The sequence below is a fragment of the Dryobates pubescens genome, chromosome 23 (assembly GCF_014839835.1).
Source record: "Dryobates pubescens isolate bDryPub1 chromosome 23, bDryPub1.pri, whole genome shotgun sequence".
Taxonomy (NCBI): Eukaryota; Metazoa; Chordata; class Aves; order Piciformes; family Picidae; genus Dryobates; species Dryobates pubescens.
This window is the reverse complement of record NC_071634.1, coordinates 8,685,456-8,712,682: the sequence shown is the minus strand read 5'-3', so window position 1 is coordinate 8,712,682 and position 27,227 is coordinate 8,685,456. Positions and strand designations below refer to the sequence as shown.

The window sequence follows — 27,227 nt, the reverse complement described above, 5'->3', positions numbered from 1 at the left end:
TTTGCCTGCAGAGGTCTTCAGGTGAAAATGAGACTGCCTTTATGGTTGTGTTATGGATGGTGATGAGAAAGCAGGAGCAGAAAGTTGTGTCCTAATTTCTGGAGATCAGCCCAGTGTGTTGAGATGTGTTAGACTGAGCTGTAGCTGCTCCCAGCATTCAAGGAAAACTGACTCAGCATCCTTTGAAGGTGTGGGAAGGGCCTCACCAGAGAGCTGGGCCGTGGTGCTGGTGTCCATTAACATTCTTGTGGTATAAATCACTGACCCTTGGTCAAGTGTTGGATTCCCTTGTAGCCAGAGTCATAGCATCTGCTTCTTGGCTGCTTTCTTCTCCCTCCTTCCTTTCTGCCATGAGGTGTTCTGGAAAATGCTCTGGCTTGTGTTTATGGATGGAGCTGAGGGACCCAAAAGCCCTACTGCACTCGGATGATTTAATTAGCCAGAAGTTTCTGCGCTACTGTCTGTGACGAATTATGGCAGGGCTTCAGCAGGAAAATCAGCTCTTCTCTGATGTTGTTGGTTTTCTTCTTACTTTGTCCCCTTGAGGTCACAGCCAGGCTCTTTTGGGATTTTATTTGGGGAGAATAAAGCTGGCAGAGGCTGCTTATAACAGAATCAGTGTGGCAGGGGGGACTTCTGAGCAGTGATCTGTGCTCTGCTGGCCTTGGCATAGCCCTGGGCTGCTGCTCAGGAGAGAAGGTGATTTTGAGGAAGGCACCCTCATCAGTACTGAATAAGCTGTGTGCTGGTGCCTACCACATTGGGAGTGTTCTCAAAGGGCATGCAAAGCATGCTGTGCTCCAGAAACCAGAAAAGGATTCAAAAAAAGTCTGCCCTCCCTGCAGTTTCTGGGCTGTTTCTTTCCTGTTAGCTCAGACCTGGTCCTGAAAGAGCCTTTTGTGATTGCTTCAGTGAAGCCTTTGAAGCTCCCTCAGTCCTGTCCCTGCTCCAGCCTGGATGAGGCTGAGGAAATTCTCAGGTTTGGATCTTCTGAAAAGTTAGGGAAGTAGGCTGAGGGGAGAGCTCCTTGCTCTCTGCAGCTCCCTGAAAGGAGGTTGCAGTGCAGTGGGGGTTGGTCTCTTCTCCCTACTATCAGGTGATAGAAGGAGAGGACATTACCTGAAATTGCACCAGGGCAGGTTTAGGTTGGACATTAGAAGAAACTTCTTGACTGAAAGAGTTCTCAAAGGCTGAAACAGGTTGCTCAGGAAGGTGGTTGAATCCCCATCGCTGGAGGTGTTCAAGAAACATGTGGACGCAGCACCAGGGGACATGGTTTAATGGCCATGGTGGTGTTGTGTTGACAGTCGGACTTGATGGTCTTAGAGGTCTTTTCCAATCAAAACAATTCTATGAAAAGAGGAAATAAGGATGGAAAAGAAGTATGGAAGCAGCTCCTGTGGGCAAACAGCCTTTAGGCAGATAATGTTCACCCAGCATCTTTGACTGCAGATCATCACAAAGCGTTTCCAGGCTCACATACACTGTTGGGGTTGCTTTCCACAAAGCTGTGTGCCATCAGCTGCACTAAATTATGCTTGCAGAAGCCAATCTGAAGCTGAAAGCAATTCCCCAGCTCACTTCCCAGTGGTTTTAATCTCTCCTTGAGTTTAAACTGACACGTTTCATCCCCTGCAACACGGCAGCGAGTCTTTGGCACCACTCTGCTTTGTTTCTCCAGGGGTACCTTCCAGCAACAAGCCAATGCTCAAAAGAGCTATTGAAGGCAATGTCAGGCCAATTACAGCAAGATTGGGTTAAGCTCTCTATCTGTCTAGGTGTGGTTCTTTGTCCCTTCCTTGATATAAAGACATCTTTCCCTCTCTGCCCTTCTTCTTGCCTTGTTGCTTGCTTCTGCTGATGGGTCATGGCTGGAGGCAGGGAGTCTAATGGCAGTCTCCCGCAGTATGAATACACTCATAGCTATCAGCTGAGATTTGAACCAGAAAAGGAGCTTGAAAACCTGCTTGGTATCTCATGTATTTAAGATTTAAATTCCCTGTTACAACTTAACTTCATAACAGGATTAAGGCAGCTTGAAAAGAATGGGCTAGACCCAAGATCTGGCAGAGCCTGGCCGGCTTACTTCATCCCGAGATCTGGTCTTAACCCAAAAATCCTTGAGCTGGGAACGTTCTCATTTGTTTGCAGTGCATGGCAGAGTTTCAGTGTTGATTGTGAAAGGTCTGTGGCCAGCAGATGAAAAATGACCACTCTTCCACTTCTGCCTCTTGGAAGTGGTGTGGAGATTGCATGTGATTGCATGGTGTGAAGAGAAGGATGAGTGCAAGAGAGAAGGGTGCAGTTTTGTTACAGTTCATCCTTAACTAGCAAAGAAAAGAAATTCATATGACTTCTCATATGAAATTTCCCAAAGAGCATTAATGGTTAAATCCCTGTTGGAATCTCTAATAGTGTAAGCCTCTGTGTGTTAAATGACCCTAGAAGGGAAGATGGAGGGGGAGGGGAGGGAGAGGATTATCCCTTCCCCAGACCATTGCACTGACTTGCATACCAGTCTGGCAAGCAGGGACTGAGCTTCCAAGAGTGTCTGCAAATGTTTGTTTCACAAGGAGCCAAGAATGACAACACCAAATAAACCAGAGGGATTTCCAGTATCTCAGCCCCTTGATTAATGCCTGCACTAAGTCACTTCATGTTTCCAGTGCTTTATGGAGTGTGGTAGCTATCTTCACTCAGGAGCAGCCCTTCTTACTCTGCTTTAAATCTATATGTCAGTCTCAAGCTAAAAAATGAAAAGCCTAAACATAATCTGATTGCTTCTAGAAGAGTTTCCAAAGGAGTTCTGCCCCAGGGGTCTGTGCCCCCCAGGTTTTCCTCTCCGTTCCGAGTCCAAAGTCTCCATCACAAATCTGCCAGAGTTCTTTGGAAGTGCCATAAAAGTGTCTTTGAAAGTGCCTCCTGAGTAAAACACCTAATTTGGACCTGGTTTTGTAATGCAGCTCGAACCAGGGACTCATCTATGTGTCTGGAGCCCCATTTCCTTGTAGTAGATCCTAAGGGTTCCAGACACAAATGCTTTGCAATGCTGAAAAGTGGTTTAAAAGAAGTCTTCAGACAAACCTGTATGGAAATGAACCCCTGAGCAGCCACACATTTGCATTGAAACTTCCTTGAGAGTCTGGTATGTTCAGCTGTGGCCTCCAGGTCCAAGCTTTCTGTTCTCAGAGCTCCTCAGACCCTGCAATTGCTGCATGGCTTCAGGGATGCTCCAAGCAGGATGTTGCTCTACAAAAGGTGCAATGCTGCTTCTGCATGGAGGTCCACCTGGGTGGGGTGAAGGGGCTGTCATACCTGGCCTGACATCAGCAGCAACCAAAATTGCAGTTTTGACTTGCTTAGCCTCCTATGATCCAGCCCCTGGAATGTATTCAGTGGTCCCTGAAAAGTGGGGTGTTCAGCAGTGCCATTCTCAGGGCTGCAGAGACCTTCAGAGCTTGAAGATATTTTTCTTTTCTTACTCATCTTGCAGCTGATTTGTCTGCTTCTGTGACTTGAAGCCTTCTCTCTGCAAAATTCTGCCTTTAATTGCAACATGGCCCTTTTAAAAGGAAGCATGTGGATGCAGTTTTGTAGTCTAGCAAAAGAGGTTAACCGACTTTCACATCTGAGTTCCCCTGCTGCAGCAAGAAACCTCAGGAGCAGTTACACCCTGGACTCCTCCATCAGCTCTTGACATTCTGTAGTACAGTGTTATTGCCATCTCCTGCTTCTGTGTCCTTGGAGTCACCTTCAAAGTGTTTAACAAAGTTGAAATGTTCTGCTCTGGGCAGCAGAAGGCATCAAATTAATATGCAAAAAAAAATTGGAGAGCTGTCATACACCATGTGTCCTGAAGGCATCTTTGATACCATTTGCTTCCTCTGTTAGCTCAAGATTTGCTTTCCATGTCCATTATTCCCTTTGTGCTCATTAGAAGCAAACCAGAACACAGCAAGTTTCACTTGAATTTAAGGGAAAACTTTGCTGTGAGGCTGCTGGAGCCCAGGAGCAGGCTGCCCAGAGAGGTGGTGGAGTCTCCTTCTCTGGAGACTTTCAAAACCCAGCTGGATGTGTTCCTGTGTGACCTGATCTAAGAGAACCTGCCCCAGCAGTGGGGCTGGACTCAGTGATCCCCAGAGGTCCCTTCCAACCCCCACCGTTCTGTGATTCTGTGAAGCAAAGCTTGTAGCTGGGCTCAGAGGGCAGCAGGTCAGGGTGGAAACATGGGTTGTGCTTTCCCTTCTGCTGCTCTGGACATGAGCCACATCTAGAAAACCAACTACTATAAAATTTGGTTCCAAAAGAGAAGGGCTGATCCTAGGAACCAGCTTTGAGGCTGGGCATGTTTTCTCCTGTTTTTGACAGGGAATTATGGGGACTGACTCAGTGGTAGACACCCATTTCTGTTCAAACAGATGCCATGGCCTGTTGCCTCCATAGCACACATCTTCAAAATATGCTATAGCTGAGCTAAGAAGTAGAAGTTTATTGTTTGGAGAGGCTGAGGGAGCTGGGGTTGTTTAGCCTGGAGAAGAGGAGGCTCAGGGGAGACCTTATTGCTCTCTACAACTACCTGAAGGGAGGTTGTAGCCAGGTGGGGGTTGATCTCTTCTGCCAGGCAACCAACACCAGAACAAGAGGACACAGTCTCAAGCTGTGCCAGGGGAGGTTTAGGCTGGATGTTAGGAAGAAGTTCTTCATAGAGAGATTGGCCATTGGAATGTGCTGCCCAGGGAGGTGGTGGAGTCACCATCCCTGGAGGTGTTCAAAAAGAGATTGGACATGGCACTTGAAGCCGTGGTTTAGTAGTCATGAGGTGTTGGGTGACAGGTTGGACTTGATGATCTTTGAAGTCTTTTTCAACCCTATTGATTCTATGATTCTATAATCTTAGGGGTTAGAAGTAGCAGTTGGTGAAGGTTTACAGATGAGAGGACATTTTTCAGCTGACAGAGCCTCTGGACCAGAGTGGTGTGGCAGAGGGGACCAGCAGATCAGAGTTAGCTGCCACCTTCTGAAGCTGGTGTTCTAATGAGAGGTGGCACATTGAGCTGTCAGCTGGGTTCATTATTGCTGTCAATGTGGAAGCATCTACCAGCCCCTGTCAGACCCTCAGTGTATTGCTTTGTGCTGTGCTTCTCCTCCATTGTTCTGGAGTCCTTCTCACATTAAGCCTTCTAAATGACCCTTGAAATGACTGCATGTACTGTTCAGGCCTACTCTGGGGTCCAGTCGTGCTGGCCAAGTGTGTAGAAGCTCACTGATTGTTCAGTGATGTGAATGGGCTGGTGGTGATGGTATTTGATCACGAGCTTGATGGTTTGATTTCTTCTTCTAGTTGCGACACCAGCAGTGGAGCTTGGTAATGGAGAGTGTGGTGCCATCGGACCGAGGCAATTACACCTGTGTGGTAGAGAACAAGTATGGCAACATCAGACACACCTACCAGCTTGATGTCTTAGGTGAGATTTCACTGTTTTCCCTCAGCAGGTGATGGGTGGTGATGCCAAAGAGGCACGGGATGGGCTATGAAGAGCAGGAGCTTGGTTTCTTTCCCCGTGTGCTGGGTCATGGCTCTTCTAAAGCCAACAACAAGCTTGCTTTTGGTCAGCAATTCAGCCTCACATTGATTTGCAATAAATGTATTGGTTTGGGCCTGCAATGCCAGAGAAGGAATGGCAGAGCTGAGATGTCTCTTCCATTCCCAGATAGTTCTTGTCTGCTTTGAGAAGCACTGGGTAAGAGCAGTGGCCAGGACACCTGAGCGAGAGCAGTCCCAGTCTGCACCCTTTCTGCTGCAGCTGCAGGAGATGAAGGGCTGAGGGGAGAATCCTTGCTGGAGGGGGGACAGGTCAATTAGGATTTCCCTCTCTCTTGCTTTTCAGAAAGGTCACCCCACCGACCAATCCTGCAGGCAGGGCTTCCTGCCAACCAGACCGTGGTGGTAGGGAGCAATGTGGAGTTTCACTGCAAGGTCTACAGCGATGCCCAGCCTCACATCCAGTGGCTGAAACACGTGGAAGTCAACGGCAGCAAGTACGGACCCGATGGCACTCCCTATGTCACGGTGCTGAAGGTTGGTACTTGCTCCTTCTTCTCACCCTCAGGGCAATCCTCTCTGTGCCTTGGTCTTGGTGGGCAGCTCCACTGTGGGGATGCTCCTCAAGAGAAACCCAACCCGCTGCCCTACTCATGGCAGGGAAGATCAGGACTGAATGAAGGTGCTGCCAGTGGAGGTCATAAATGTCATCTGCATGCTTAGGAGTAAGCCCTAGGTTAGCAGTGCCCTGTGAGCCAGGAACTCCCAACAGAAGATGTTCAATGCCACATCTCTTACAAGACTAATAATGATTTAAACCAGATAAAGGTTGGACCAGGTGATTCTTGGGGTCCCTTCCAACCTGGCATTCTGTGATTTTTGGGGGGAACTCAAGGTCTTGTTTTGTGTCATTGCTATGCATCTGTAAGGAGAAAAAGAAACAGGCCACCATGAGGATAAGGCAAGGGCAGCAGTTGGGTTTGTTCTTTCCTTGAAGCACAGTGGAATACTCTGCTTTTTTGGACTGGGTGCAGCAAAATTGTCCCAAAGTTGGTGTTCCAGACTCTGCTGTTTGCCAGAGATAACACAACTACTGCAGTGGCAGCGATAAGCAAAGCCGTTGCAAGAGTTGAGGCACCTCTGAGAGCACAGCCACAAGGCAAGAGAAGCTGTCAGATTGCATCTGACCCCAAAACAATGGTCAGAATAACCTCTTGAATTCTATTATTTTTTTACTATAGATTTTTTTGCAGCTTCAATAGAGGTATTTTCAGGGCTTGTTAAAACAAAAGGCTCCCAACTCAACCACATTCATTCCTTTTTCCAAGTAAACACATTGCAACCTGCACCTACCAAATAATGCTGAGCTCCCAGCACCTGAGAACCAAGATGGTCTTCTTGTAGCTGTTAACATTTCTGAACGTTGCTGTTCTCCATGCTCAGAAAAGCCTGGGTTGATCTGATTTCCCCCCCTATATCAAGCTAAAAACCCACTTAGTAAGATTTTACTTTGCTAAAATGCCTCTTCAAAGAGAACTTCCAGCTTGAACAAAGCCAGTAGATGTGGTTCCCCCTCGACCTGTGTAGACAGGTTTACAGTGAGGGGGGTGAGACACTGGAACAGGTTGTGCAGGGAGGTTGTGGATGCCCCCTCCCTGGAGGTGTTCAAGGCCAGGTTGGATGAGGCCTTGAGCAAGGTGGTCCAATGGGAGGTGTCTCTGCCCATGGCAGGGGGGTTGGAACTAGATGATCTTGAACGTCCCTTCCAACCTAAACCATTCTATGAATCTATGAATATAAATACTGGAGAACAGAGAGTGAGAAACACATTGGGCTTTTAAAATTCCTGAGTGTTTTTGGGGTGTTTTTTTGGTGTGTTGTTTTTTTTTTTTACTAATTAAAGGCATCCTGTGTTTGGTGATTATTAAAATAAATAGGGCCAAGTGGGATTATTATTTTTTGGTCTTTTTTCTCTGGCTCTGCAATTAAAACTGAAAGCAGATTTTGGCCCTGCAGGTTGTCCTGTGCGTGGACAGTCCCCATGCACATCCTGCTGCACACACAGCCTCCTGCTCTTTGTACGAAGCCTTAAACAAAACCCAACAAAACCCCACTTACCAGACAGCATCTACAAAACTGTAAGCCAGCCAGATACATGATAATAAAAGCCAGAGACCCTGGAAATAATTAACACAGATTGAAATAACAGATTGGTTGGAAGAAATGGTTGGAGCCAGCTCCTCAGGATTGGCAACACGCGCTCCTGGCGACTTGATAAAACTCCCTGTTTTCTCCCAGCCTCTCCAAAACGTGTCTGAATTATGCATATTTGAATTCCCCATCCCCTCCCCTGGTTTCACAGCCCAGCACCAAGCTCTGAATAGCTAGCTGTGTCACATGCCATCCAGTAGAGTCTCCCAGCTCCGTGTGTGGTCCCTGTGGGATAAAGTGCTACCTTTTGGGAAGCTCGGGGAGCCGCTGCGAGCAGCGCCTTGTGTCCAAAGCACAAGCTCCCATTTTGCTGTGGCAAAGAACATATAAATAGTCCCTATAAATAGTGGTTTGAAAATGAAGTTGGAGCAGCACTGGGGTGGCTGGGTCATTAGAATTGCCAAATACCTTCTCTTCTGTGGACGGCAAAAAGCTCCGCATTCCTCGAAGGGGAGCGCAGGCAGGCGCTTGAAAGCCCAAGTTTTGTTTGGTGTGATTATTTTGGGGGGGGATGAATAGGAGCAGCACACGTCTATTTACTGCTGCTGCTTAAGCAGGAGTGCTTTTGAATCCTGGTAACACCAGCATCAGCGCTGGGGCACCCAGCCCTTTCCATTTGGGGATGCATCTTTTGTGCTCCGGGACCGGCTCTCCGTGGAGCTGTGTCAGGTCCAGCTTTGCAGGGATTGTTGGGGTTGGTTAGGGGGGGTAGGGGGTGGTGTATAATGTCATTTTTTTAATGGTTTTAAACTGAAAGAGGAGAGATTTAGACTAGATAGATGTGGTGGGTTGAAGTTTCCCCCAGCATTAACTTTTAGCCTGACTAACTCAGTTAGAAGCAAATGAAGCTGTATTTACAAGCAAAAACTACACTCTGCAATGCAACCAAGCTGGGGAGGGGTTTGGAGCACAAGCCCTGTGAGGAGAGGCTGAGGGAGCTGGGGTTGCTTAGCCTGGAGAAGAGGAGGCTCAAAGGAGACTGTATTGCTGTCTACAACAACCTGAAGGGTTGGGGGTGGGGGTTGGTCTCTTCTCCCGGGCAACCAGCACCAGAACAAGAGGACACAGTCTCAAGCTATGTCAGGGGAGGTTTAGGCTGGATGCTAGGAAGAAGTTCTTCACAGAAAGAGAGATTGGCCATTGGAATGTGATGCCCAGGGAGGTGGTGGAGTCACCACCACTGAAGATGTTTAGGAGGAGACTGGATGGGGTGCTTGGTGTCATGGTTTAGTTGATTAGATGGTGTTGGATGATAGGTTGGACGTGATGATCTCAAAGATCTTTTCCAACCTGGTTAATTCTATTCTATTCTATACAGGATTTACAATATTATACCAATATTTACAATTAGCAAACAACACAAAAGTCCTCCTGGTCAAAACAACAAGGGAAGCTGCTCCACTACCCCCACCCCCTCCTAAAACCTCCCAGACCCCCCTGTACCAAAAGAGAGAAGCTGGGAGAAAGCAGTGTTAGTCTTACCTCAAGGTCAGCCAGAAGTGTTATCTTCTCCCAGGCAAAGCAGAACAGCCAAGATCAGAGGAGGAGAGAAAAGGAATGGGAATGGAAGTGAAAAGTGAAGAAGTGTTATGATACAGCTTCTCTTATCCCAGCCATTTATCCAATGAATTTGGTTAGAATAATCTTTTGTTTTCCTTTTCACACCCAATAGTGATTTATTTCTATTTTTCTACTTTTCTGCTCGAAATCTGCAGCTAGATTTTAAAGGTATAGCCTAAAACTACCACAATAGAAGAAGGAAAATTTTCATAATAAGGGTGGTGAAGGTTGCCCAGAGGAGAATTCAAGATCAGGTTGGATGGGGCTCTGAGCAACCTCATGCAATTAAAGATGTCCCTGCTTATTGCAGGGGGATTGGGCTAGATGACCTTTAAAGGTCCCCTCTAACCCAAACCATTCTATGTTTCTATGGTTTATACATGTGCTTTAGTTTTTAAACATAGAGATCTGATAAAATGATCTCACTGTCTGGCCCTGGTGGGGTTGGGTTGATGGTTGGACTTGAGGATCTTAAAGGTCTTTTCCAGCCAACATGATTCTGTGAGCCTGTGATTCTTTGATTCTGTTGTTCTGTGATCTTGGTGCCAGTCAGTGGGCTTCATGGACTTGTTGCCCTCATGCCACAGGCTGCCCAGGGAAGTGGTGGAGTCACCATCCCTGAGGGTGTTCAAAAAGCACATAGACATGGCACTTCAGGACATGGTTTAAAGGCCATAGTGATGTTGGGTCAGTGTTTGGATATGAAGACCTTTAAAGGGTTTTTTCCAGCCTTAAGGATTCTCTGATTCTATGCTGTTGCTTTGAGCCAGCATCCTGGCCGTGCTGCTGGGGCTGCTCACAGCCCTTGCTGCCCACAGCTGCTTCAGCAAAGGCTATCTCCTGCCCAGTGCTCTGCTGCCTGCAGGGAGATAAGACTTTTTTATCAGTCCATCCTTCCCTCCTGCTTCCAGGAGATTCTGTGGAGTGTAGGACCTGCCATGGGGAGATTTATCTATGAGGAGTATTATCCCAGTCTCCATCATAGCAAGAGGGACAGAGAGGTGCCCAGCACATGGACCTCCCCCCTCCCATCTAAATGCGGGGGGCAAACCCCACCCCAGACCAGATGGATGAATTGAATGCTCTACTTTCAACCCATTTTTCCACCAGCCTAACAAAACCAAGCCATCACCTGCATCAGTTCCTGAAAGCCTGGGCTAATTTGTGATCAAAGGAGACCTCTTTTTTCTTTGCAGAAGAGCACTAAATGCATTCCAGTTGGGGGTTGGGGGGGGGCTGGCAACACTGTGCCCAAGCTTTGTCAAAGCCTAAATTGTGCTTTCTGCATTGAAACGTGCCCAGTTTCGTTATAAACAAGGCAGCAATAGCAGGCAGGCACGTTCCCTGCTAGCCAGAGCAGACAAACTTGCCAGGATGTAAGCTTTAGAGATGAGATCAGGTCAAAACCAGTGGTGTTTGTCATCAGCCATGGACACTGGGGCTCCTTTCTGATGCCCCCCCCTGGGTTCGGTTCCTGATAACCCATCACGTCTGTCAGCCCTGATGGTTTAATGGGCCGCAAGTCACGTTGGCAGGATCAGACCTTGAAATCAAAGGCATTCAGACTGAGCTGGGGGGGGGGAGGGGTAAGACCAAAAATGAGAAGAGCAATTTTATTTCCAGAACTGAAACTGTTGGTTTGGGTGTTTTGTTTTTTTTTTTACCTAGCCTTTCCCTAGGCTACTTCTGAGGCCACCCAAAAGAGTTGAGTGTTTTCAACCCAAATAAAACCAACTGTTTAGGGACCCAACTGATGGGTTGTTGTGGAATGGGAGATACAAAATCCCTTGCTTCAGAGTCTGAAGTTTGTTTGATTTGTGTGCACCACTTTATTTAGTAAAGAAGAGGCTCCTACAAGCAGTGGAAAAAATTACAGCTAATTTCTGAAAGGCAAAGTCAGCAGCGAGTCTCAAACCGCCACTGCTTGTATTTTGTTTCCAAATTCTATTTTGGAATCTGATAATTGAAACAGCATTTGCTGAGCAGAGCTGCAAACACAAATCCCTGCTCCAGCCCTTTCCCTGCTGCTCCTGTCTGCAGAGCGCTGAAGAAGCTGTAGAGCCTGCGCCTGCTGTCAGATGGAGAGATAGGATGGGCTTGTAGTGATAGGGTGAGGGGGAATGGCTTTGAGCTGGAAGAGGGGAGATTGGGACTGGAGATTAGGAAGAAATTCTTTCCAGTGGGGGTGCTGAGACACTGGAACAGGTTGCCCAGGGAGGTGGTGGATGCCTCCTCCCTGGGGGTGTTCAAGGCCAGGTTGGATGAGGCCTTGGAGGGGTTCAAGAAACATGTGGATGTGGCACTTGGGGACGTGGTTTAATGGCCGTGGTGGTCTTAAGGTTGAAGGTTGCGCTCCATAATCTGTAAGGTCTCTTCCAACCCAAACAATTCTATGATTCTGTGCCTCTGTGTAAGTAACATAAAAGGTTTTGAAGTGGGGCAGATGCCCACATCTGAGTGGGAAGATGAAGAAGATGGGTTTGTTTTTAAAGGACAAATGGTGTGTGTGTGTGAAGGGAAGGGTGTTCACCTGCCACTTGGTTTGGGGGCCGAATGCAACTTCTCTTCTCCAGCCGGCTCCTGGGTTAGGTCTCACCACAGGGTGAGCTGGGGGATGTTGCCACAGCCCAAAAGCCACAGAGCCCTGAGCGGCCAGTCCTAGGGGATGTAGGTGCACGGAGGTATTGCTTGGTTTACTGAAGTTCAGGTTTCTGTCTATTCCTGCAGTCTTGGATCAGTAAAAACGCTGAAGCCGATGCTAACCTAAATCTGTTCAATGTGACAGAACAAGATGAAGGAGAATATCTGTGTAGAGCCAACAATTTCGTAGGCATAGCCGAAAAACCATTTTGGCTCCACATTCGCAAACCAAAACCAGGTAAACCACAGACTCTGTCCCAAGGCCCTGGCAACTGCAAGAATGAGCTATATAATAACATTTTTAAGCAGCTTAGTGATTAAACATGACTCTTCATTTTGTATTCTACGCTGTCAACTGACATGGCTGAATGGCTTTATTCTATTTTCTTGCTGATTTCATTATTTTTGTAATGATTAATTTATAATACCTTTTTTTTTTTTTTAATTATTATTATTATTCCCTCCACAAGAATGTAAAATGCCTTTACAGCAATTGCCATGGAAAAATTCCCACAATAAAATGACTGGTCAACGTTTTGCTCCCAACTCTTCCTGCTTTCGTTCCTCTCCCCTTCCTTTACGATTGAGTGCTGAGAACGGACCTGCTGACCTTCAACCAAACTGGTTCAGCGTTTTTAACCATCCCCCCCCCCCAAAAAAAAAGTGATGTGATCAGTGCATAGATACCTGTTCTGTGGAGCAGGGATGGAGAAATAACTATCAGCATTGCAAAAGTGTCAAAGAGCAGCAGCAGTCTCCTGGGGTTTGACCCCAGCGTGGAGGATTTGGCTGCTCGATGCCACTGCAGGAAGGTTCCCTCTGGTTACCTTCTTGTTCCCAGCCTCTGTATCAATATGAGGTACACTGGAGGGGGGAAAAAAAAAAACACATTAAAAATCTCAGATTCTCTGTTTATTTGAAGAATTAACGAACCAAAATGTTTGTATCCATTCCTCTGATCAGCACTTGACTCCTTCCCCACTACATCCCCCCTCCTTTCTCCTCTCTCCCTGCCTTCCCTCTCCTTCCTCCTTTCCCCACCTTTCTTTCCCCCCAACCCCTTCTACTCACCCTACTAACCCCAAGTCAGTCATATTGTGGGGGCAATTTTTCAGCTGGATGCTTTGGCTTGCATGCTTCTCTAGTGGGACAGAGTAAGAACCTGGTGAAGGGACCCTATTTTTTTTTTTTTTTTGTTACCTCTTTTATTTTTGTGTGCTTTTGACTACAGGTTGCAGAGGGGAAATGCATAAATCAGTGTGGACGCTGGGCCATTGGAAACCAAACCAAACCAAACCACCTTTCTTGTGTTTTTAATCTGCTCTTTGAGGAAATTTGCCTGTGGTGTCTTCACCCTTGCTGGGAATGTGGCTTACTCTCTGTTTTTCCCCTCTTTCTGTATGTGTTTTTTTCTCCCCCTAGACGGCAGGTGTTAACACCACGGATAAGGAGCTAGAGATTCTGTACTTGCGCAATGTAACTTTTGAGGATGCTGGGGAATATACTTGTCTCGCAGGGAATTCTATTGGGTTCTCCCATCACTCTGCTTGGCTGACGGTGCTACCAGGTATTTCCTCCTCTGCTGGCCTCTTCCTTCCTGCCTTCCTGCCTGCCCTTCTCTCCTCCTCCAGGGTTTTTCTCCACGTTTTGCTTTAGAAATGCCAAGTTCCTGCAGACCACCCCTTGGTTTTGGAAGGGAGCCCGTTCTCCGAGGAGGCTTCTCCTCTGAAGTTTGCTGTGCTGCTGGGAAAGCCACCCAGCAGAAGACCTCTGGTGCATATTCACAGCTGAGACTTTTTGCACTGCAGCTCCAGGTTTAAATGCCCAGCACCTTTAAATGCCCAGTGTCTTTAAATGCCCAGCACCTTTAAATGCCCTGTGTCATTTGCAGCAAGCAGGTCTCAAGGGATGTTCTCCTCCCTCCTCCACTCTACCCACATCTCAAGTGTTGTGTCCAGGTCTGGGCTTCTCAGTGCAAGAAGGACAGGGACTTGCTGGAAAGGGTACAGCTAAGGGCTACAAGGAGGCTGAGGGGACTGGACTTTGTGATGAGGAAAGGCTGAGAGAATTGGGGCTTTTTAGTCTGGAGAATAGCAGGCTCAGGGGGGATCTCATCAATGCTGATCAATAATTAAAGGATGGGTGGCAGGAGGATGGCACCAGGCTTTGTTCAGTGGTGCCCAGTGACAGGGCAAGGGGTAGTGGGCACAAACTTGAACATAAGAGGTTCCATCTAAACATGAGGAGGAACTTCTTTAACTGAAGGGTGACAGAGCCCTGGAGCAGGCTGCCCAGAGAGCTTGTGGAGTCTCCATCTCTAGAGACATTCCAAACCCATCTGGATGCATTCCTGTGTGACCTTCTCCAAGTGAACCTGCCTTGGCAGGGGGGTTGGACTCGATGATCTACAGTGGTCCTTTCCAACCCCTAACATTCTGTGATCTAGATAACAAGGAGGTGTTCACAGCCTCTTTGTTGGGAGACTGAGTGACAAGATTAGGACTTTTTCTTCTTAAACAGCCAGAGGGAGAAGGCAAAAGCATCAGGGGCAGTGTTTTTAAAGTAGAGCAGGGTAGATTTAGATTGGACATTAGGAAAAAGTTCTTTACTATGAGGGTGATGAGGCACTGGCACAGGTTGCCCCCAAGAAGTTGTAGAAATCTCATCCCTGGAATTGTGTAAGACCAGGCTGGATGAGGCTGTGAGCAAGCTGGTCTAGTGGGAGGTGTCCCTGCCCATGGCAAGGATTGGAACTGAATGGTCATTAAGGTCCCTTCCAACTCAAGCCGTTCTAAGATTCTATGAAACCTCCCCACCAGATGCTCCAGGGCATCTAAATTGGCCATGGACTGTAGGTCATCTTATGGAGGAACTTTTCTGTTTAACCTCATATCTTAACCTAAAATTAGATGCAGAAGTGGTTGGTGTGAGCACACCCCTCCCTGCCTGGAGCATTATTTCCACTTCATGCATGAACAGGTCAAGATAGCCATCTCCCACAGAAGGTCGAGGAGAGTCATCTGTAGAGAGAGCCCAAGAGCTCTGGCTCCCAGGGGCATTGCATGCTGCCTGCTCCAGCTGGAATCCATGAAAGCTGCAGTGGGCTTGAAACCAGAGACCAGAGTGACCTCAATTTTGTGGTTATTTGACATTCAAAGCTCTCACTGACAATGGAGTCAGCTCAGAATATGCAACAGAGGGGTCTGCTTTCCAAAAGAGGACAATGAGGCTGTGCTGGCCCTTCACCTGCAGGATCTATCTCCAGCTGTGGGGCAAAGCACCAGCAATGTTCACATTAAACCTCCTGGGTGCTGTGCCTTGCAGAGGGTGCAGGAACACAGCTGGACTATGGTCAGTAGACCCTTACCAAAAGGGCACCCAAAAGCTTACCCACTCCACTTGGGATCACTCAGTCCCAGGCCCCATTTGGGTCCATCTCACAACACATCCATCTCAGGATGTGTTCAGGAACTGGAAACTTTGGCATTTCTAATCTTGACTTTCTCTGTGGGGGTGATATGGGTGTAATTGCTTCTACTGGGGCTCAAGAAGGTCTTCTCCATGCCTGACCCTGCTGCTGGTGGGATCTGCTGGTCTTGTCTCTGTTCATTTGCCAGCTCTGTAATAGCTGATCTGACCCTGTTCCTGCTTCTGCCATCCACTGGATGAGAAATGGTTGGCTTTGGTTAGAAGATGAGCATTTCTGTTGTTTTGAGAGTCTCCTGATGCTGTCTCACCTGAGTCTTGTTTTCACAATGTATGAACTCACCTCCTCTTACTCAAACAAGGGAAAAGCAGGAGAAAACCCACCAAAAAAAACCCTGAAGTGGAACTTTATCTTGAAGTCAGATGCAGTGAAGGACAACCATCTGTGCAGCAGCAGGTCCTCAAGCCCTCCCCACAGACAGGACACAGCACACCTGGGGAACCTCTGCTTGTAGAGCCCTGTCCACACCCCGGGAGGAGAGACATGGAGCAGAGGGCAGGATGGTGTGAGCCAAAGCAGCAGAGCTGTGCCACCAACCACAGTGCTTGGTCCTGGGAGATCTGGTAACCCCTCCTCACAGGAGGAGATTGGAAGCCTTCCAGTGTCACCCTTGCCCCATGTCCCTCTGGAAATAGTCACCAAAGACCCGATGTGGAGCCTGCTGCTGCCAGGGGAAAGCTGCTGCTGGCTGGAGGTGCTGCTTTGAGGCAGCAGTGGTGGACATGAGCCATCCACAAGTCACCACGCCAGCATGACTTCATTATAAAGTTGCCCACTGATGACTGTTCCTCTGATGCCAGCACACCTCTGGGGGACAGAAAACCAGTCCCACCATGGCTCCTTCCTCAGGTCTATGTGCCTGTCCTGAAAGGAACAAGGGGAGAAACACAGCTGGTTCCCAAAGCATCTTGCTAGCAGGTAGCCACTGCTGTTGGTCTCATGCCATCACCCTCTTGGCTCAGCCACCTCTCTGGGCCAGACCTTCCAGCCCCTTCCCAGCAAAACTAGGTTTTCATAAACCATAATTACACAAATTGTCCTCATGAGGCTTTTCCTCTGACTGATGTCTTACTCCTGGGTGCCCTTCAAGCCCCTTGGTCCCTCAAGGCAGGCACTGGTCTGGTGGAATTGTTTGCTGGAGAAGCCAAATCAGCCAAGTGCAGCAAACCCCAGTCCTGCAGCCTTTGCACATCTGAGACCTCCACCTACGTGGTGGGGATGTGCATGGAAAGCAAGATCTGGGTCAGAGGAACATCACAGACAGGTGAAGATTCCTTCAGCCTGGAGCAGTGGTTTTCAACCTGTGGGCTGAAGGCTGTTAGAAACCCCATGGTTCAACCAGGGGCAGTAAAGTTAGCCCACCAAAGGCAAGCCAAGTATTGGAGCTACAACCACAGGTGGAAAACCACTAGCCCGGGAGAGTCCCCTCACTGAAGGTGGTGTAGACGAGCAAGTCCTCCCCAAACTCTTTGTGCTGCCTTTGTGCAGCTGTGTGTGTGGGCAGCTGCCCACCCTGCCCTGACTGCTCCCTCCTGTCACCTTGCAGCAGAGGAGCTCCTGGAGATGGATGACTCGGGCTCAGTGTACGCTGGCGTCCTCAGCTATGGCACTGGCTTTGTTCTCTTCGTCCTGGTGGTGGCTGCTGTGTTTGTCTGCAGGATGAAAACACCAAACAAAAAAGCCATCAACACCCCCACTGTACAGAAAGTCTCCAAATTCCCTCTCAAGAGACAGGTAACAGAAAGTAGATACAAGATTCCTACTCCCCTCTATGGGCATCCCTTTGGTTGGTTGGGGTTTTTTTTTGCCCCTTCCTTGAAATTTTCTCTCCAGGTGAGAAGCTCTACCAGAAAAAGCATTGTCCAAGAGGGACAGAAGCTGGCTGCAGCCTGAGAGTTTAACCTCTTTTGTTCACTTCTATTCAAGTGAAGCAGTAGCTGGTGGCAGCTGTCTCTGGTTCATGAGCAGCTCCCAAGCAGCCACGTTTCTGTCACCCTTGTCCAAGAGGGGCTGGCAGTGCAGCTGTGGGTGCCACAGCGAGCACATCTTGCAGAGGGACAGATTAGTCCAGGCTCCCTGGTGGAGCAGGGATTTCTTTGGGAAGCAGGAGCACGTTTAGTTATGCTTGTTCCTGCTTTCACAGTGGTCACTGGTGAACCCCCCAACCAGCTCTCCTGGAGATGGGAGAGGGTCCTTTTTCTCCCATGCAGTTGGAGAAGTCTGCTGTGGGTAATTGCAGAGAACAAAAGGCACCGTGTAGAACCATGTAGTGACAGATTTCATGGCTTTGGTGCAAGCTGATGGGAAGCATTTGCAGTGCCAGGGCACAAGAAGTCACCCCATATCCTGCACGTTGTGTGGAGATGCACACAGAGTGAATGAACAGATTGCACCTCCTGCCAGCTGGAGGGCACTGCCTGACCTGGCCCACTTTTCCACCAGCTAAAAACCTGCTATGAGCCTAGATGAGTGCAGTTTTGCAAGGATGGAGGGAGAGGTGGAGGGTGAAGTGGGATTTAGACTAGGCATTGACAGTGAGGGTGGTGAGACACTGGAACAGGTTGCCCAGGGAGGTTGTGGATGCCCCCTCCCTGGAGGTGTTCAAGGCCAGGTTGGATGAGGCCTTAAGCAGCCTGGTCTAGTGAGAGATGTCCCTGCTCATGGCAAGGGGGTTGGAACTGGATGATCTTCAAGGTCCCTCCCAACCCAAACCATTCTGGGATTCTATGATTTCCCATGCAGAAATCGCCAGAAGGCTGTCAGCAGGCACAGAATAGCCCAAACAGTCCTTGCAGTGATCCACCTCGGGCACCACCTTCCTGAGGGATACAGTTGGCAATAACACTCCATTTGCTCTACCCAAGCAGGTGTCGCTGGAGTCCAACTCTTCCATGAATTCCAACACGCCCCTGGTGCGGATCACGAGGCTCTCCTCCAGCGATGGGCCCATGCTGGCCAACGTCTCCGAGCTGGAGCTACCCCCAGACCCCAAGTGGGAACTGGCACGCTCTCGGTCAGTCAGCCAACGGCTTGGGGTCCCCCTTGCCTGCTGGTGCTGTCGCTACCCTTGGTGCCCACTAACACACCTCCTTCTTCCCTCCCTCCAGCCTGACCCTGGGGAAGCCGCTCGGCGAGGGCTGTTTTGGCCAAGTGGTGATGGCAGAAGCCATTGGGATTGATAAGGACAAGCCAAACAAGGCCATCACGGTGGCTGTCAAGATGTTAAAAGGTATGAGCGGTCCAGGGAAGGCAGAACAAGGTACTGCTCTGGGGTGTCCTCCACTTCCCTCTCTTGAAAGTCTTTCAGACAAACAGAAAAGAAGCAAGCGAGAGCAGCCTTCCTGCCCCTTGGCCCACAGAGCCTGGGGCTGAGGGCTGGCTCCTTGGAGAGCACCTGAAAGTGCAGATCCCAGCAGGAAGAGGGCCTGGGAATTAACCAGGTTCCCTGCCAAGGAGTAATAACATCCCTGAGAAGAAGGGGAACCCCCTTCACTTTGAGCCAGCTCTGTGAATCAGCTCGCTCCTTACTCCTCCCAGATCTCCTTACTCCTCCCAAATCTCCTCACTCTCATATCTGCTCACTCCTGAAGAAACACAGTTCCCAGGCACCTTCTTGAGGAGTTTCTTCACTGAAGAAACTTGATCCTAAACTCCTGAGACAGGAGTTTGTTCATTAAAGCTCTCCCAGATCTCCATACTCCTCCCAAATCTCCTCACTCCCATATCTGCTCACTCCTGAAGAAACACAGTTCCCAGGCACCTTCTTGAGGAGTTTCTTCATTGAAGAAACTTGATCCCAAACTCCTGAGACAGGAGTTTGTTCATTAAAGGGAGGCCAGCAACGGGCACCTCCAGATGGGTCTTCACTTCCCATCCTTCCACAGACAGAAATCCCCCTGAGGAGCTCAGCTGGAGCAAGCAGGGCAGATGCTGCAGCCTTGAGCAGCCTGGGGTTAGGTTACCTGGGGGGGTGACACCTTTAAAAAGGAACACTGACATTTCTTATCAGCAAAGGATTCACTTCAGTTCCTTTTCCTTCAGTCCATTCTGAAGCTGGTTTTGGAAGCAGGACCATTTCCATCTCTCCAAACCAAAGCATTCATCTGGGGAGGTTTTCCCTCATTTTTTCTGTTTTTGGAGGAAAAGTAGTTCTGGTTTTGTAGAAAAATTGTAGCTTTCCATGCAAAACAAATAGATTCCTTCCTGTAGCCCCTCTCCAGCTCTGGCCTTAACCCCTTAAGTCTTTGACCCTGGGGACAAGGGAGGGAAACAGTCAGAAAACCAAAACGATCCCTGGTGTCAAAGCTGACTTTCTTTAATTCATACTTCAGGGTGAAACAGAAGATTAAAAGGTTTCTTGGTTTCCAATATGAATGTTTCTCTCCATTTATTTAATGTTTTATGTTTGGGGTTTTTTTTTTGTTCTTTGGTGGTAATAGGCTTGGGTTTGTTTTGATTCTTCTCCCCAAAGTAGAAGAAACCCAAATCCTTCCAGATTTTGAGCAGTTTCCCCATCAAAGCCCCACGTGGCTACACAGCCAAACACTTCATTTTCTTCCTGACACTGGGTTTTTGCTTTCCTTTCTTACTTTCTGCAGATGATGCCACAGACAAGGACCTTTCTGACCTGGTCTCTGAGATGGAAATGATGAAAATGATTGGGAAGCATAAAAACATCATCAACCTGCTCGGTGCCTGCACGCAGGACGGTAGGTAGCAAAGCAACCTGGTGCTCCCAGAGCTTTGGGAGGTGCAGGTTTGACTGGTCCTTCTGTGTGCTCGGCTCACTGGCTGCCCAGAAGGCCTCACAGGTGAGATTTGAGTGGGCAGCTGTTCCCCCACTGGATGCTGATGTTCTGTTCCTTGCAGGACCGCTCTACGTGTTGGTGGAATACGCATCCAAGGGCAACTTGCGGGAATACCTCAGGGCACGTCGCCCACCTGGCATGGACTACTCCTTTGACACCTGCAAGCTGCCCGAGGAGCAGCTGACGTTTAAAGACCTGGTTTCCTGTGCCTACCAGGTGGCCCGTGGCATGGAGTACCTGGCATCTCAGAAAGTGAGTTGAGAAGGCTCAACTGGTAGAATGATTAGTCCCCTGTGTGCCAAGGCGCTGAAGTGCTGGGTGTGTGCAGGGCAACTTCAAGCAAAGTGTTTCAGGCAGAAGCTTTCTGGAGAGCACAGTTTTCAGTGCAAAGTATCCTGGGTTCTTTGCAGGAGGCTTCAGCTACATGAAGAAGTTAAAGAATCATAAAATTGTTTTGGTTGGAGGAGACCTTTAAGATCATCAAGTCCAACCATCAACCCAACACCACCAGTACCAGTGTCTCCCCACCCTCACTGGAAAGAATGTCTTCCAATTCCAGTCTAAATCTCCTCTCCATTCCCTCTCATCCTATCACTGTAAGCCTTTTTACAAAGTCCAGCTCTCCTGTAGCCCACTTCAGGTACTGGAAGGCTGCTCAAAAGTCTCCCTGGAGTCTTCTCCAGGCTGAACAGCCCCAGCTCTCTCAGCCTGTCCCCATAGGGGACATGCTCCAGCCCTCTGATCATCTTCATTCTCCATCGCCTCTGATCATCATCTTCTGATCATCAGCCCACACTCCTCTTCATGGAGAAACAGGGCCGAGAGACAGCTTCACACCCAGCAGGCACTGACAGAAGAGGAGGGTTGGCTTTCTGATGTGCCATCCCTCTAGGGGAGAAAAGAACCTGTGGCTGTGTCAGGGATGGGGTGTTGCCTGCGTGATGGGGCAGTGACACAGAACGTGAGGAACTTTATGAGCTTGGGAGTCAGTGCAAGGGCAGCTCATAAACCAGCCAGTTCTGCTTGTCCTGGGCGTGAGCAGCTAACCAGCTCTTGTTTCTTGCCTTCCTCACCTTCCACAGTGCATCCACCGTGACTTGGCAGCCAGGAACGTGCTGGTCACTGAGGACAACGTGATGAAAATCGCCGATTTTGGCCTCGCCAGGGACGTTCACAACATCGACTACTACAAGAAAACCACCAATGTGAGTATGGAGCTGCCAAGGGCTGCAGGTCTCCTCCTGCCAGGGAGCTCTGTCATCCCTGCAGCAAGTGGCCCCTGTGCCACAGCTCCCTATCTAGAAGGGCTTAGGAGGAAGAAATCTGCTGGCCTCGCCTCATGAGGCACTGGAGATAGGCTGGTCCCAGAAGTCCACCCACTACCCCTTCTCTTCCTGAGGGATACTGTGGCTGCTCACAACTGGTTGTGAGATGTGCTCCAGTGTCTCACCACTCTTGCTGTAAAGAATTTCTTCTTGATCTCCAGTCTAAATCTCCTCTCTCCCAGCTTCAATCCATTCCCTCCCACCCTACCACAACAAATCTGTCCCTTCAAATCTAAACCAGGTTTGGACCTAGGAATCAAACTTCTTCTTCCAACCTAAGAGCTGGGAAGTGTTGTTTGCTGCATTTCTGAGCAGGGGATGCTGTTCCCATGCAGAGATTTAGATGCTCTGAGAGGTTAAAGCTGCCTTGGCAATGAAACAGAACCCTCTGCAGAGAAGCCTTCACTCCAGGACTGTCAGTGAAGATCCAGGGATCAAATCCTCTAATCTGTTTATGTGTGGCCACTGCTGCTTTGGGCAGTGACCGGGAAGGCAGATGTGGTTGGTAATGAAAACTGGATTAGAAAAGAAGATTCAGATGGTGCCGTGGTGGCTGGGGGAATATGCTGATGGGATGTTCCCATTGTCTTCCTAATTACAGGGTCGGCTGCCTGTGAAATGGATGGCTCCAGAAGCCTTGTTTGACCGGGTCTACACTCACCAGAGCGATGTGTAAGCAAATCCCAATACCCACTCTTTGAACAGCAATAAAACGAGAGTCAAATCCATGCCTGTTGTAGCACCCCAAAGACAAAACATCTGGAGCTCCTGGGGATGCAAAGGCGAAGGAATCGGTTCCAAGCTGCAGCTTAGCACATCTGGTTTTTGTTTTACTGTTATCTTCTTGCTTTCATCTGAGGATCATAGAATCCTAGAGTGGGCTGGGTTGGAAGGGACCTTCAAGATCATGTAGTTCACCAGTTCCAAGCTGCAGCCTTGCACACGTGGCTTTGTTTTGCCATTATCTCATTGCTTTCATCCAAACATCATAAAATCATAGAATCCTGGAATGGGTTGGGTTGGAAGGAACCTTCAAGATCATCTAGCTGCAACTCCCCTGCCAATGGGCAGGGACACCTCCTACTGACTAGGTTGCTCAGGGCCCCATCCGGCTTGGCTTTCAACACTTGCAGGGAGGGGGCATCCACAACTTCCCTGGATTTCTAGTGGGCTAGTGAAAAAATTTTGGAAGGTTATTTCTTGTCCAGGTGACAGAGGAGATGATTTCATCCTGCAGTGTCCCCTCCCCAGAAAAAAACCACCAAAAACCTCCATGCAAAAAAAACCCAATAAAAATAAATGACCCTCAGCTTCCTCCACACTCTGCCCCAGACAGCTGCACCTCAGCTGGGTAGGTGGAAGGAGCCTGGCATGTTCTCTGTGGTCCAGTCTCAAGCTGTGCCAGGGGAAGGGTAGACTCGAGGTGAGGAGAAAGTTCTTCCCAGAGAGAGTTGTTAGCCACTGGAATGTGCTGCCCTGGGAGGTGGTGGAGTCACCATCCCTGGAGGTGTTCAAGAGGGCATTGGACGTGGCACTTGGTGCCATGGTTTGGTAGTCATGAGGTGTTGGGTGACAGGTTGGACTTGAAGATCTTTGAGGTCTTTTCCAACCTTATTGATTCTATGATTCTATGTTAGTTGAGTTATCAGAGAATGTCCCACAAATATTTTCTCAGATTGATTTTGCCACTTCATTTATTTGCTTTGCTTTTTCTTAGTCCTGTCCATTCTGGTGCCTCTGTGTGGTAAGCAGAGAGCAGAGCAGAGTCAGGCTGCATCCCATCTCAGTAGCTCAGCATAAACCCTGCCTTTTATTTTCTTTGAGTTTTTGGGGGTTGATAATGGCATTTTGACAGCAGCTCAGCAGCCTGCTCCTCACAGCTTGCCAGTTGGGCAAAGGAATTTTGTCTCTTTCTGTATTTTTGGTGGCATGCTTTGGCGTTTACTGCTCTGAAATCATCATTTCCACGCTTAAGTATTGCTGCAGTGGGCATGAGAGAGAACCCGGAGCTAGAAGGGAGAGAGCTGGAAGAGGGGAGAGCAGGCATGCATGGAAGAGGAGCAGAGACAGATAATCCCTGTTTTCAAACAGTAAAAAAAAGAGGGCAAAAAGATATTTTTGAAGAAGAGGACTTTTAAGCAGAGCACAGCTGCGGGGCTGGAGCCTGTAACATTAGTGCTCCACTGCTGCTTTTTGTTGTTGTTGTTGTTGGGGTCCTTTTTTTCCCCCCTCCTCCCAGCTTGGCCAGTGAGATGAGTGTTGTAACAAGCAAGTTTTGGTATCAGCTTGCACAATTAGTGGCCTGTGGTTCCAAGCCTGCAATTCAGTGAAGCTGTGCATGAATAATTTGATTTGTTCCATTCAGTGGAGCTGGTGGATAGACCTAACAAAGAGCTGGGGGTGATAGATGGGCTGTCACCTATCTGATTAAATGCTCATTTCAATTTCAGACTTGGTGCCTGGGATTTCTTTGCTATTGAGTTGGATCAGCAGAGATCTCCAAGTAACTAGTAAAAATGGCCTAGGCAATTAGTCATGCTATTGATGACTTTGTTAGCTATGCATGGCTGCACAGAAAGAAAGCCAAGGCAGGGTCCAAGGGGATAGGGGGGATGGGGGGGGGGGCTTGGAAGGGGAAAAAAAAAGTACAAAACCCAAACCAAACCTCATTGAATTTTAAAGATCTTTTCTTTGGTTTCCAGCTGGTCTTTTGGAGTGCTACTCTGGGAGATCTTCACTTTGGGAGGGTCTCCATACCCGGGAATTCCTGTTGAGGAACTCTTCAAGCTCTTGAAGGAAGGCCATCGGATGGACAAACCTGCAAACTGCACCCATGATCTGTGAGTGTGTGGTGGGGGTCAGCTCCTCAGCCTGCTCCCCCTTTCCTCTGTGGCCAAATACCACCCCCAAGCCGTGGTTTGGGTTGTTGGGGCATGCCTGCTAGGAAGCCAACACCAGGTGGACTCACCCACCCCTGTTTTTTCACTGTGGGGGTGATGGAGCACCGGAACAGGCTGCCCAGGGGGGTTGTGGAGTCTCCTTCTCTGGAGACATTCAAAACCTACCTGGATGCATTCCTGTGTGATCTGGTGTAGGTGATCCTGCTCTGGCAGAGGGGTGTTGGACTGGATGAGCTTTCAGGGTCCCTTCCAGCCCCTGAAATTCTGTGATTCTGTGAACTCATTTCAACTCAGCCCATGACTGCTGAGCACCAGAAAGTGCCTGCTGTCATTTGGTGGCTGGTGGCTGGAGGTGTAGCTCCGGTGGGTCACCATTAGGACTGGTTCTCCTCCTGCTTTGAGAACACAGGCATGAATGAGATGACCAGTATGAGGAGCATGGGCTCCTCAAAACCCCCTACAAACCCCTCCTCCTCCTCCTCCTCCTCCACACAGCTGGCCACGCACCAGGGCCAGCCTGGCTCTTCTCCTGGGTGGTTTGGGGACGGGTGGGCAGTGCTGAGCCCCAGCCCCGTGTGACGGTGCCCCCTACCCCGTGTGACGGTGCCCCCTACCCCGTGTGACGGTGCCCCCAGCCCCGTGTGACGGTGCCCCCTACCCCGTGTGACGGTGCCCCCTACCCCGTGTGACGGTGCCCCCTCGTGCAGGTACATGATCATGCGGGAGTGCTGGCACGCCGTCCCCTCGCAGCGCCCCACCTTCAAGCAGCTGGTAGAAGACCTGGACAGGGTGCTCACCGTGACATCCACCGACGTGAGTGTGGGCTGGGATGGGTGCAGGGAGGAGGGGGTTGCTCGGTCCCTGATGGGTGGCTGTGGTGGGTTGAAATTTCCCTCCCCAACATTAACTTTGCCAGCCCAGCCCAGCTGGGAGCAAATGGAAGCTGTATTTACAGGCAAAACTACTCTCTACACTGGAATGCAGTGAATCTGTACAAAGTGTACAGGAGTTACAATAGTTACAGGTATTTGCAATTGATAAACAGCACAAGGATACCCTCCCCGATCCAAAGACCAGGGAAGCTACTAGCTTCTGCTTCCCTGCCTGCCTTTGCCCCACTGTACAAATGGGGGAAAAGACAGAAGCAGAGGGAGGTTAATGCAATGCAGCCAAGGTCAAGCAGAAGCAAGTTAGTATCTCTCCCCCAGTGAAGAAGCAAAAAGAAGGTAGAAGCCCCATCCCTGGAGGTTTTTAAGGCCAGGCTGGATGTGGCTCTGAGCAACCTCATTGAGTGTGAGGTGCCTCTGCCCATGGCAGGGGGGTTGGAACTAGATGATCCCTGAGGTCCCTTCCAGCCCTAACACTTCTATGATTCTAAGAGAAGAGCAAATTGTTTTCATAGAATCAATAAGGCTGGAAAAGACCTCAGAGATCGTCAAGTCCAACCTCTCACTCAACACCTCATGACTACTAAACCATGGCACCAAGTGCCACATCCAATCCATTTTTAAACACCTCCAGGGACGGTGACTCCACCTCCTCCCTGGGCAGCACATTCCAATGGCCAATCTCTCTTTCTGGGAAGAACTTTCTCCTCACCTCCAGCCTAAACCTCCCCTGGTGTAGCTTGAGACTGTGTCCTCTTGTTCTGGTGCTGGTTGCCTGGGAGAAGACACCAGGCCCAGCCTGGCCACAACCACCCTTCAGATAGCTGTATACAGCAATAAGGTCTCCTCTGAGCCTTCTCCAAGCTGAACAACCCCAGCTCCCTCACCCTCTCCTCATAGGTACAACCAATCTTGTGGTAGATATCTTTCCAATGGGATCATTTAGCATGATCTGTATTTTCCCTTTTCACACCCAGGAGTGAGCTATTTACATTTTACAACTTTTCTGCTCAAGATCTGGGGGAGGGGGAGGAAATGTCAAGGCACAGCCTCACACTACCACAGTGGCACCCAAACACTGATGTCTCTGTTGCCCTGGCAGGAGTACCTGGACCTCTCGGTGCCCTTCGAGCAGTACTCCCCAGCCGGCCAGGACACCCACAGCACCTGCTCCTCGGGGGACGACTCGGTCTTCGCGCACGACCTGCTGCCCGACGAGCCCTGCCTGCCCAAGCACCCGCCTTGCAACGGCGTCATCCGGACGTGAGGACCTCCCCTGGACGGACAGACGGACGGAGGGAGGGGCGGGCAGGCGGGCAGCCTGCCCACCGAGGCGCTGATGCGAGGCGCCCAGGGGCGAAGCCCTAGCGAAGGATCTTCGGGTTGAACTGCGCGGTGCGCCCAGGGATTTGTGCTGTTGTCGAGCTGTTCAGGGTTAGAAACACACAGCAGGAACAAGAAAACAAACAGACAAACAAGAACAATGAACTTTTGGGGGGTTGAGTTTTGCTATTTTTGCCCTTTTTTTTTTGGTCCCCCCCTCCCCTCTTGTTTTGGGTTTTCTTTTTCCTGTCGTTTTGCTGTATGAGGAGTCAAGAAGCACTGTTTTGGCCTGAAGGAACTAATCTCTTGCCAAGATGATTTATCATAGATGAGTCTAATTTTTTTTGGGGGGGGGATGTTTTTTGTTGCTGTTTTTATTTTTCAGGGTATTTTTTACTGGGGAAAGGGGAGGGGAAGATTCTTTATTATTATTATTATTATTATTATTTGGGGTTGGTTTTTTTTTTGTTTGTAACTAAGCAGAATGTTGAACCTGGAAAGGGGGTTTGACCCTTCCCAGCCCTCCGCTCTTTGCGTTTCGAGT

General features: G+C 49.2%; 1 protein-coding gene across 4 annotated transcripts in view; it reads left to right on the top strand.

Annotated features, from left to right (window-relative positions):
* FGFR3 (fibroblast growth factor receptor 3) overlaps positions 1-26,659 on the top strand; it is a 63,337-nt gene extending 36,678 nt beyond the window's left edge. For 3 of the 4 annotated variants that reach the window (XM_054172396.1, XM_054172393.1, XM_054172394.1), the window contains 13 exons: positions 5,342-5,465; positions 5,889-6,079; positions 13,376-13,520; positions 16,987-17,174; positions 18,305-18,453; positions 18,548-18,669; positions 20,039-20,149; positions 20,310-20,500; positions 21,331-21,453; positions 22,175-22,245; positions 24,276-24,413; positions 25,181-25,286; positions 26,463-26,659. In XM_054172396.1, coding sequence (XP_054028371.1) covers positions 5,342-5,465; positions 5,889-6,079; positions 13,376-13,520; positions 16,987-17,174; positions 18,305-18,453; positions 18,548-18,669; positions 20,039-20,149; positions 20,310-20,500; positions 21,331-21,453; positions 22,175-22,245; positions 24,276-24,413; positions 25,181-25,286; positions 26,463-26,627 — 1,824 coding nt within the window. In that variant the 3' untranslated portion in view covers positions 26,628-26,659. The remainder of the gene's footprint in view (positions 1-5,341; positions 5,466-5,888; positions 6,080-13,375; positions 13,521-16,986; positions 17,175-18,304; positions 18,454-18,547; positions 18,670-20,038; positions 20,150-20,309; positions 20,501-21,330; positions 21,454-22,174; positions 22,246-24,275; positions 24,414-25,180; positions 25,287-26,462) is intronic. The other variant, XM_054172395.1, reaches the window with a different exon arrangement.
* Positions 26,660-27,227: the final 568 nt, after the last annotated feature.